Genomic DNA, 11,639 nt, shown 5'->3' with positions numbered 1-11,639 from the left:
ATGTGGGAGAAAATACGTTTCTAGCTTAACGTAGTTGATAATTGGATTTTTGATAATTGATTTATTTAACATTAAAGTGGCTCATATTGTTCAGAGAAAATATTTACCTTTAATAAAATGTTAAAACCAAAAATGCAGACTAATGTTTATTTAGTATAGAGTATAAATGTCCCATCTGATACTGGAGTACAGAGTTTTTAATGTTGTTATGGGACTTTTCTGTAATCTGAAAAAAAGGTTAATTTGACCTCTTTAGTGTAAAAAATGAAATGATAAAAATGTAGCTTAGTCAAAATGTCGAGTTGTTAAGAGGGGAAGCGTTCCTCTGGTGGAACTGCTAAAAACAACTCTAAACACACAGAATTGTGTGTTTATAATGAAACAACCTTCCAAATCAGATTCTGAATTATGAGACTGTTTGACACAATTGGTTTTAACAGATTTATTAAAATCCAGACAGCAGTTTAGAACACAGACAATAAATAAATATAACGTTGTCTTATGAATGTGTGAAGGATTTAACTTTATCAAGAAATATTAAAATCTATTAAAAAAAAGTATCAAGACAAGAGGATTTGAACTACATCAATACCTGCTTATACAACCTGAAATCACAGTGATGTTGCTAAAAGAAATTTAAAAAAAAGTATGCCTGGTGTATAAAGAACCAACACAATCACAACACAGTGCAAGGGCACAAAAGTAAAAAAGGCTCAAACATGGCAAAAATCTTAAGAAGCCAAAATGTATCATGCATTATAGCCCTATGAAGATATATTTATACAAGAGCAATATCTGGATTATCCTTATCATCTTAACACAGAAAACTCCTGATCAAAAGCAAATAAAACAAATATTTTCAACCAAACCATTAAATCTAGCGTTATCGAAACTCAGATTAAATGAAAAGATGAAAAGATCTGCCAGAAGATGATCCCCCTTCCTTTCCTATTATTCTTCTGGAAAAAATATGATAGACTAATTGAGATGTTTGTTTTGCACAGGTTTCCGTACATAAAACTTCCGAACTTGACATCACTTGACATCTGAGGGACTTCTAAATAGCCCCCTACTAATGACATGACTCCTGCTCAAACAGCTAATCAAATCTGCAGATTCCCTTCAAAGTGCAAAAGCATACCGAAAAGGACTGACAGTGTTGATTGGATGTAGTTTGAAGAAAGAATAACCCCTTTAGATTATTAAAGGTATTTGTTCACTGGTCAGCAGAGTGTGAGGTCAGTCCAGTTTCATTAAAATTCAAAATGTCAACCTGACATTTAGAAAGTCCTTTGACAGGTAGGTAAAGTTCCCTCATTATACCAGGGGATATTAGTTTGATGGTTTCTTTGGTGGTTGCTGCTTCTTCATGTGTTGAAGCTGTCATCATAGGAAGGGGGAGCCTCTGTAACAGACAGTGAACATCAGATCAGCTGCTTTTTACACTCACAATGTACACTCACAATGTACACACGCTGCTACACAGCACCCTGACCACAAGTCAGCAGCGTCAGCCCTGTGAGCCTGCAGAGTGGAAACACACACACACACACAGCTAAAAGACTCTCAAACCTACAGAAAGAGTGCAAGGCAATGCAAAACGATAAGGATTGCAGTCATCTCCACAACAAAAGTAGTGTAAAACAATTAAAATGTGTTGTTGAGTTTGGAATGTTTATGCCTTAGCCCTAGTTTAAATGAGTTACATGTACCTTTCAGGTTTACTACTGTAATTATGTATGAGTGCTGTAGTAGTGCATTATGGGGACAGGTGTTTTGAAAACACAATTTTAGTCTATTTGCCAGACGTGTGAGACAAAGTTTGATGATATAAATGAATAGTACTCGTTCCCAGGACATAGAAACTGCCGGATGCGAACTTGCATATTTTGGGCAATTTGCACAATTGTACTTAAAGGTGGGGTAGGTAATTTTGGAGAAACCAGCTCGAGGGCGTTAGAATTTGAAAATACACAGCCGGAAAAAATCTGCCACTTCCTTACAGAGCCCCTCCTCCAACACACACGACCAATGAGGGCACGAGATAAATTTGTGCACAGACGGAAGGCTGACAGGCAGGTAGGCCATCCAGTTATTTTAGCCGGGCCGGCTCAGATGATTGGTCGTGCTTTTTACAGTACTACGGCTTCCACAGATGACATTTTTTTATGGATTTTTTGTCAAAGCACTTAAGATATTCATTGCTATCGGGATGTTAAGAGCATTCCATGGAATATAACAAAAAGTTTATTCAACATCCTCAATAACCTCAATAAAATTGCCCAAATCGGCCAAGCCATTTTTGAACTTTTGTCTGCATATGCTAATTAGTGCTAACTAATTCAACTTATGCTACTTGTACACATTTCCCAATATATGCAGGTCCAGCAGTCTATATGTGCTGGGGACCCGTACTATACATTTCTAACATAACATTTTGGGGTACATTCCTGGGTTCACAACTGGACTCTATGAGCTGCAAACAGACTATTCACCTTCTACAGGTTAATCCTTATTCAGCCTGGATGCTTCACCGTGTGCAGACTGACCTTGTGGATAAACTGAGGCACCGTAGTCTGGAGGCAGGATGAGTGGTGTTGGCATTAAGCTGGCGCTGCTCTCAGAGGGGTACGGTGCTGTGGCCCCCGTGGACCCAGGGGGGGCTGGGCTTGGCCCGTTGTGCTGCTGGTTTTGGGAGAAGAAGAGGCCGGGAGCGTAGCTGAAAGCATTGGGGGACACCAGCTGAGACTGGCGCTTGTTTGGAAGGCCATCGTTCATGGGAGCCCCCCCCTCGGCTCCCTGGGGTGAGTCAGCCGGAGGAGCACTGTGGGGATTATGCGAGGACGCCCTGGAGCGAGGGGTGGGACGTGGACCAGGTTTGGGGGCAGGGCGAGGGGGCAGAGTGAGGGTGGTGGTGCTGGTGGAGGGGGGGTTGGCAGATTCTTGTGAGTCTTCAGCAGAACAGGCAGCAGCTGCTTTCTTAGAAGAGCGCAGCTTTTTGTCCAATGAGACGTTCCCGATGTGGATGGGCAACATCAACATGACGTCTGGAGACTTCAGACAGACCTGAGCAATCACAAGAGAAGAAAACTGAATCATTCTCTATAAACCAATCCAATCAACTATTGATTTGATCATTGGGGCTATAGAATATCAGATTGATGATTATCAGGTTTTTTAACAGTTCTGCTGACAAGGATCAACAGTTACATGTTGTATGTTTTGTAATGACGACACTACTGCTACTTACATTATAATACAAATAAAAAGGAGAAACAAAATAGACTAAAAGAAAAAGGTAGGAAACTGGTACTTCCAAAATAAAAGTTAAACAGGAATAGAAATTGCTGGTCCAACTATATTATAGTCATAGGATGTATTTTAAACCTATTTTGCTCCATATGACTATGGCAACTGAGTAATTGAGTAAAGTAAATACATTCACTAAGTAAGAAAACCAAAAGTACATAAACAATATTGTTTTGAAAAATTGACTTGTGCACAGATCCAGACTTCAGATCAACGTGTAAAATGACACTACCAAAGGATGATGGCAGAGAAAAAGCATATCTTACTTTGACATAATAATCCATCTTTATAAGATCACAGCCAATGAGGGAGGACTGAGGAAGAGGAGGGACGATGATCTGCTCCTTCCACTCCGACTCCTTGCCAGCCTTCACCACTCCGCCCTCCACCTCAGCTATGGTCCTCACATCGTGGGTGGGCCTCTTCGTCTCATAGGTCACTCTCTGAAACACACACGGAGGTTCATGAAGGCAGCAACATATGTGCATTATACCAAAGGACAGTATCTGCCATCTGAACCTCAACTATTAAAACCCTTTAATATATATGCTTAATCTTTACATTTTAATCTTCCTTTTTTGTTTGTTTTTCTCATATCTCATATTTCTCATATCGATGAAAATGAGTAAGAATGTAAGGTCTAGATGAGAAGGTCTAAGGATAGAGATCCTTAGACCTTCTCATCTAGACCTTACATTCTTACTCATTTTGTAAAGAAGCAGCACTCAGTGAATGTATACTGTGCCTTATGTACTTGCTAATTAAAACAAATATATATATATATATATAACCATTGCTAGTACTGTTACTGTGCACCAATAATTACCATTTATTTAAATGTGTTCCATTTTTGTTGTTTTTGTTTTGAATACAATGTCAAATATATATTCATTAGTAAGTACATAAGGCAGGCACATAGATAGATTTCACAAATATGATACAGTGTACATTCACTGAGTGCTGCTTGGTTACAAGTCTAAATGAGTAAGAATGTGAGGTCTAAATGAGAAGGTCTAAGGATAGAGATATGAGACGGACAGAAAGGAGAGATACAACCAAATGGATACAGTAAAGGACCAAGTAGATTAAGATAAAAATAAAACAATAATACAATTTAAAATTGCCTGGACCATGTTCTGACCTCACACAGGGTCTATGGCAGCAAGGCCGGCTAATGCTTATGGCAACATTGAATTACATTTCCTCACCAGAGGGAAGCTTTTGCAAGGCATTAAAAAAAAGATATAAACGGTTGCCGCTTTGTAACAAATGTTAATTTGAGCTCCTTTTTTTAAAGCTTGAGAAAGAACATCACATCTATTAGCCAGGCAGAAACAGAGGGAGGATGTTTGGACCTCCAATTGAGAAGCATTCTGCGACGGGCCAACAGGGCGGTGAAAGAGACAATATCTGCTGTCTGGAGGTTAATGAGGAAAAATCTTTAGAGACACCAACGATGGCATCAGGGTAATCTTGAGAACATCTGGGAGGGTTTTGCAGATTAAAAGCCAATCATTTTGCAATTTGGGAAACTGGCCTATGGCTCCCCACTGTGCTGTTGTCAACCCTTGCATGTTGAGCTGATATAGCAGCCACATACACCCTGACGGTAGCGGGACACCGGCCGTCATCCAGGAGGGACTGCAGGAACTCCTCCGGAGTAGGCACCGAGCAATGTACTGGGTCCTCCTTTCGCCCTTGGCACCAGTCAGAGAACAGTTTCCACCTGTTTTCGTACTGTTTACGAGTAGATGGTGCCCTAGCATTGAGAATAGTCCTCCTGACAGGCTCTATGCAGTCGCTCAGCAGTGGGTTGGGCCCTCAAGTAGCCAGACCCACAGCTGGAGGCGGCAGGGATCGGGGTGCCATATCCGACCCTCCAGCTGAGACAAGAGGTCCTTCCTGTTGGGGAGACGCCAAGGTGTCCCGCAACAGAGTCTGTGCAGCAGGGAGAACCAAGTCCTGGCTGGCCAGAAGGGGGCCACCAGAAGAAGCCTGTGGCCCTGATGAAGCACTCTGAGGAGTGTTGGTAGGATCAGAGGGAGGGGTGGATAGGCATAGAGAAGACACCCTGGCCATGAATGAGCCAGGGCGTCCTGACCCAAAGGGCTGGTTTTCTCCCTCAAGGAGAACCACAGGAGGCAGTGGGTCGACATCTTCGAGGCAAAGAGATCTACCTCTGCCCTGCCGAAGAGACCCCCAGATCAGCGTGCAGATTTGGTGCCCCCTTGGTGGTTTATATGATACACCGTTGTAGTGTTGTCTGAGCGGACAAGCACATGCCTCCCCCTCAGGTATGGCAGGAAGTGCCTGAGTGCTCGGTGCACAGCTCGTAGCTCTAGCACATTGATATGTTCTGTGCCGTTCAGAGCAGACCACTGCCCGCATGCTGTCCTGTTTTGCCACACCGCACCCCATCCCGAGAGGCTGGCATCCGTCGTAACGGTCTCTCTGCGGAAAGGGACGGAGCCCATGGCCACGCCCCTCGACATATACTTCTATATCTTCTGTGCCTGTGCAACTTGGGGTATAAGTGGAGGCCGTTCAGCCATCTTTGCAGGGGGCGCAGTGACAACAAGCCCAAGGGAATGACAGTCGAGGCCACTCCCGTCCACCGGCTCACCCCGATGCCCGCCAGGGGCCTCGGTATCCCACGAGGGGGCCGGCCCGCTACGGTCCTGTTAACTCGCCCCCAAGGCAGCCTCGGTATCCGGTGCCTAACCGTCGCCCCCCCAGAGCCTCCAGAGGCCGGGGGGCAAGGTACTGAGGGTCTGGGGCCGGCTGTCGGTTATTTCTCCCAGCAGCAGCTCAACTACTGGGTAGCTCAAGCTTCAGACCCCTTGGTGGTTTCCACCTTAACCCAATGGTACAGGCTTCAGTTCCGACGCTGGCCCCCAGCCTTAAGCCGGGTCAAGATGACCACCATAAGCGTCAGTCCTCCTTGCAAGGGTGCAATCGAGCCTGTGGACCCCATCTCACAACCCGGGGCTTTTACTCGACCTACTTCCTGGTAAGGAAAAAAGACGGTGGACTTCGTCCAATCCTCGATCTGAGGGGNATAACTGTGACATCCCTGGAGGTTTAGGGGATAGGAAACACTCAAATTTAAAACATATAATTAATAAATGGGTGAAAATTGCTTGTGCCCATAATGGTGCCCATTATGGGCACAAGCAATTTTCACCCATTTATTAATTATATGTTTTAAATTTGAGTGTTTCCTATCCCCTAAACCTCCAGGGATGTCACAGTTATACTGGCAACTTCTTATTATGGGAAATACGAAAACGTCTTTTAAAACTACAACTCCCAGTAGAGACGTGCCATAGATAGAGAAAATGTTGCGAAACACAATATCGATAGCAGCGTCCCTAGCAAGAAGTAACAAGTAGTTAATAATAATAAAAGACATTAAGAAAAAGGCATTTTAAACAGTCATTAAAAAGCAACACAATCTACCTGCATTGCAATTACTCTAAACGTGTAATAACGTGCTTCAACCAGTAGGAGGTGCGGGTTAAAAAGCTGTCAAGTTTACAGTGTTAACACAATAAAATATACTGCTGTTTCTGGTTTAGTTTACGACGGATATATTTTGTTATTGTTTTGATATTTGTAACACAAAAGCGATGGAAAAAACCCACAGCAACACAGAAAAGATGGTCTTAACATGACCCAGTGGTCTAGTAGTTAATAAAAAACAATAATATCAAACAAAATATTACCACTAACTTTATTGTGAAATTAAAACAGAACGGTAAAAGAATAGTTTCCGGTCTATATTCTGATGCCCATCTCTGTAGATAAATAAAGAACTACGACATATGTGTAATATGTAATGCAGCCAAACCATTTATTACAATGCATTCATGTGATGACTTTCAAAGAGTAAAGCAAGCACTGCTGAATAAAGTATGATTTTCTCTTTTACGAAACGGCTTTTTTTCATATGGAATGCAGTTGTAGGTCAACCAATCACAGAGCTTGAGGACTGATCTCAGGGTTTATCAAGCTAAGCACATGGTGTAGTCCCAAACGATAGCTGTGGATTCTGGGTAGGGTAGTGTCTTCTGCCATCCAAAAACTCCGAAAAAATATTTGTTTCTCCGAATCGAAGGGGAAAAATACAAAAGCATTGTACACAATTTAAACCAATCAATGTTGTGTAATTCACACGGATAATTTGGTGTTTTTGAGTTGATGAGTAGTGCGGATATCACTGTAAAATCAATTGACAGTAAGGAGAATACTTACTTCCGGATGTAAAATTCTCCGTTATCCAATGGGAATGGACGCTCGTAATACAATAAAGGGGACATGATCATTATCTTTTAAATAACGTTAACTAAAGGGAACAATCTATTTGACACAGCTGAAGCTCTGGCCTTCCTTAAAAACTAACTCATTTAATAAAAATCACAGTTGTATTACACACAATGCACTATTTTTTGAGAACAAACATTTGTAACTAATGTAATTTTTACATTTCGACGAAAACTTTAAATGATTATGAATACAAATAAAATAAAAGAAGCCTCCCGTGAGTTACTACAAGCTATAAAGTAGATTTAAAAACGTTTTATAGAATAAAAGCTCACTGCGGGACGTTGTAAAAATGCGTGTGTGCACCACGACAAAAGAGCCTCATTCACTTTACATTGGGGTTTTTTGCGTGGTGCCGACGCGTAAATGTAGCAGAATGCGTGACGCCTCCACGCAATGCGATATTAAGGAGTCGTGGTGGATTCATGCATTCTGGTGAGATCAGGTTGCTTCTCCAGCACGTCTCTAGCAGAGCAGAGGTGTCAGACAGCTTGGTTGCCTCTGGCTAAGTTTGAATCACTTTCAAGTGACTTTATTCCATCCCTGATATCACCTTAGCCTAAACTTGTCTTGAAATCTACACAGGGAGAAAGGGAATAGAAGCAGATATTGATTACCATGCTTTCATGAACAGTAAATATGTGTGGAAAGACCAAAGACAACATCATTGTAAGGTGATAAAAAAGGCGTCTTTATGGACTTCTTCCATTATATCTAATGAATAAAACAACACTGTTAGTAGGTGGTAAAAAGGAAACAAAGCTACTTAAGGTTTTATGGTATCAGTTAATTAGGTTTCTGTAGCCATCCAGAGACAGCAAATCAGTGTTTAATGGGGATAGAAGAGATTAGGAATCTTAAGGCCATTCAAATAGAATCATACCTTCGACTAACTGATTTAAACTTGTATTTTTCATTGACCCTTAAATATAAATAATTAAGGAAATGTTAACGGAGGGGAAGGCAAGTACATCCAGGCCTTTGATGAACCTTGAGCTATCTGTGTCCATAGGAATGGGGCAAGTCTTTCTGTTCTCCGTTCCTTAAGGCGTGTCTTAGAAGCCTCTAGATAACATTTGAGCTCAGCTCTCCAGTTCAGTTCCTGATCAATGTTCTCACTTAAATATATGTCTTTGCTTCGAGGCAAAACGGGACGTTTTAGAAATCCTCAAATACCTTACTGGTGTTCTTCTATAGCATGTTATTTCCTAATGGCTATGATTGAAATATGACTCAACATATCAATAAGTCTTTTCGTAAAGTAAAAAGTATTATGTTAGAGTCAGAATAATATAAAAGTTGATTATTTCCTCTGTAAAAGCAGAAATTGCTTTCCGATGATGGATGAGACCTTGAAATATAGTTCAATTAATTCCGGTGGGTCAAAGCATTAGTATTGGGCTTGTTGAATATAATGCTTTCAGTTTTATGACAGCTTTTTTACAGGTAAAGAATGTCTAATGAAGTATTCTTGAGAACTTAATAGAAGCCAGGAACTTGATACAAATTGATTGTATTTTTCTGACAGTAAAATAAAACGTATAAAAAGTAATACAGAACCAGAACTTTTTTCCCGAGAAACATGGTGCGCAGTAAGCTCCATACAGGGCCCCTAAGGGCAGGCAGGGGGAGCCTTCCTCACTGCTTTTTCCATGCACACCCTTCACGGGGTAAGCGTGTCTGGGTGTGCTCTATCAGCCAAGTAAACTGTGGCCCCGGCTCCTCCACGGTCACAACCGAGGGAGGAGAGGTTGCGGTGCAGTGGCTGCTAACCAGGAAGCCAGTCAGGGGCAGTGTGATGGGTTGTTGGACGACAGGGCGCGTATCCATCAGGGCGCGTATCCATCAGGGCGCGTATCCATCAGGGCTCCACCCACTGCACCCATAGAGTCCAGTAGAGGGCGGAGCCTGGGAGATATAACGATGGGTTACGTATTGCAACCCTAGTTAAATAAGCACAGGCGGCGCCCTCTACTCGGGGGCCCTGTCTGCCCTATGCTGCTCGCTGAAGAGGGTGTAGGATGACTGTGCCTTATATACTGTGGGCCTGCGCGCACACTCAGGTAGGCCGGCTAAGTTTATAAATATCTCAGTAGAGGGCTCCGCCTGTGCTTATATAACTAGGGTTACAATACGTAACCCATCGTTTCATGACAAATGTTCTTTATTAAACGACATCATATACAATTTTAGGGTTAGGGTCAATTGTCAGCTAAACGTAAGTGAATGTTGTTTAAAGCATTTTAAATCACAACTTTCATTGTGATGTTGAGAACTCAGCTTTTAGGCTAATTTACAGAATAACAGGACAGTCGTTACATACTCAGCTACAAGGGGTCCATGGTCAACAATATGTAAATGTAGGTTTGATTCATTTTGAAAATAATATTTTTTGGAAATAATGCTAAAATGTCGTCATGGGGGCAAACAATACACCAAAATTATAGAATTATGGTTAGGGTCTGGAAATAATTGTGTCTGTACCCAGCATCATCACATGCCGGACCACAAGTGGGAGAAAAAGATCATTGCTTTACACGTCAAGAACTAGTGAGCTTCCTTTTTCTCCAACCTCAGCTTTAAATCTGATATTTGTGATAGCACACACCCACTCTTTTTCCCAGTAAAATGCAGCCATCATAACTCACACTTTACCTTCAGTATTATGTAACTGTAACCTCCTCGTTTCAAAGAGAAAGCTGTCACACATTCATCCTTTTGTTAAACAAATGTCTATTTTACCAGCACTTTCCTTAACCAGTGTGCAAACACACTGACTCAACACTTACTATTACATTCACCCAGTAGCCCTGGAATCAATTTAAATCCATAATCACACTATCCATTGCTGCTCCCATTTTGAAACATAATTAATATGCAACAACAAAGCAAGGATAATTACATTTTCTTTACATGTTCTTAATGCAGCGGGGGCCATCCAGCTTGACACACGATGAAAGGAGAGCTCCTGCTGTCCACATATGCTGACTGATGTGTTTCAGACGAATAAAGTATAGTCGCTAGCTGATTGACTTTTCAGTTGTGCAGTTTTTCCTCTATGAGGAAAAATGTAGGGTAATATTTACAGAAATACTATAAATAAAGCTTTATATAGGTCCCTTTTGCATTAATAAACAATGCAATGTCCAACAAATTAAGTCAAATGCACTGAACCTAATGAAGGAATTCCAACAAAAGTGATGTGCAAAATAGATTATATCGAATATCAACCTAGACTGCAAGTGTAAAGTTCTATGAGCCCGCAAAAGGGGTCGCATTTAGCTTTTTGGGGTTTTCCCTTTCCTGTATAGTACTGTCTGGAACAAGAGCCCAGTCTGATCAGATTTGGTAGCTGGCCGGCTCTGTTGTGATTGGTCAACTGCTTAGAGATTGTCCGCCCTTAGCCGATCAGGTACAATGTGTTGGAGCGCAAGCCAATAGAAGCGTAGTAAAAGGGCAACTGAGGCATTTCAGGCATGTGTGGGAGAGAAACTTCCTCTGGAGGGAACTTTGGGATTTTAGCCTTTGCACACAATTTACATGCACAGAAATCTATATAAAAACTACAGGAAAGGGAAAACCCCAAAAAGCATTATAGAGTCTCTTCAATTTTAACTTATTTATATGAGTGTAGCTAACCTGACGGAATCACCTCCCTTTAAAATGCAATATAGTTCAAGAGCACCTCAAACGACAATCTACAAAATCATAACTTTTATTAAACTTCTCTGTGAAAAAAACCACAACTTAACATTTTTAAATTCGCAAAGGCTGTATTGATTGCAGGAATGTTGTATTTGACTGCATTAGCTTTAGCTATCTGTACCAATTAAACTGGAAAGTTTATTTGCAGATCATCTAGTGCAGGGGTCGGCAACAGGCGGACCGCGGTCCGGATCCAGACCCAGACGCCGACCTATACGGACCCGGAGCTATAATCAATACATTAATAGGGGATTTTTTGGCGCCTCCTGCTTTTTTAACGCTAATTTGGGTGACTTGTGTAA

At 41.7% G+C, this 11,639-nt stretch overlaps 1 protein-coding gene across 1 annotated transcript; it reads right to left on the bottom strand.

Annotated features, from left to right (window-relative positions):
* Positions 1 to 529: 529 nt before the first annotated feature.
* On the bottom strand, positions 530 to 3,812 carry LOC104946014 (arrestin domain-containing protein 1-like). The gene is made up of 3 exons (XM_010771753.1): positions 3,576 to 3,812; positions 2,550 to 3,066; positions 530 to 1,405 (listed from the first exon to the last, which is right to left on the bottom strand). Exons 1-3 carry the CDS (start codon positions 3,795 to 3,797, stop codon positions 1,368 to 1,370), a joined length of 777 nt encoding a protein of 258 aa, XP_010770055.1. The 5' UTR covers positions 3,798 to 3,812; the 3' UTR covers positions 530 to 1,367.
* Positions 3,813 to 11,639: the final 7,827 nt, after the last annotated feature.

The sequence above is a fragment of the Notothenia coriiceps genome, unplaced genomic scaffold (assembly GCF_000735185.1).
Source record: "Notothenia coriiceps isolate Sejong01 unplaced genomic scaffold, NC01 NC01_scaffold00010491, whole genome shotgun sequence".
In the NCBI taxonomy this organism is placed as follows: domain Eukaryota; kingdom Metazoa; phylum Chordata; class Actinopteri; order Perciformes; family Nototheniidae; genus Notothenia; species Notothenia coriiceps.
Note: the sequence above shows the minus strand (reverse complement) of the source record. Positions and strands in the feature narration are given on the sequence as shown.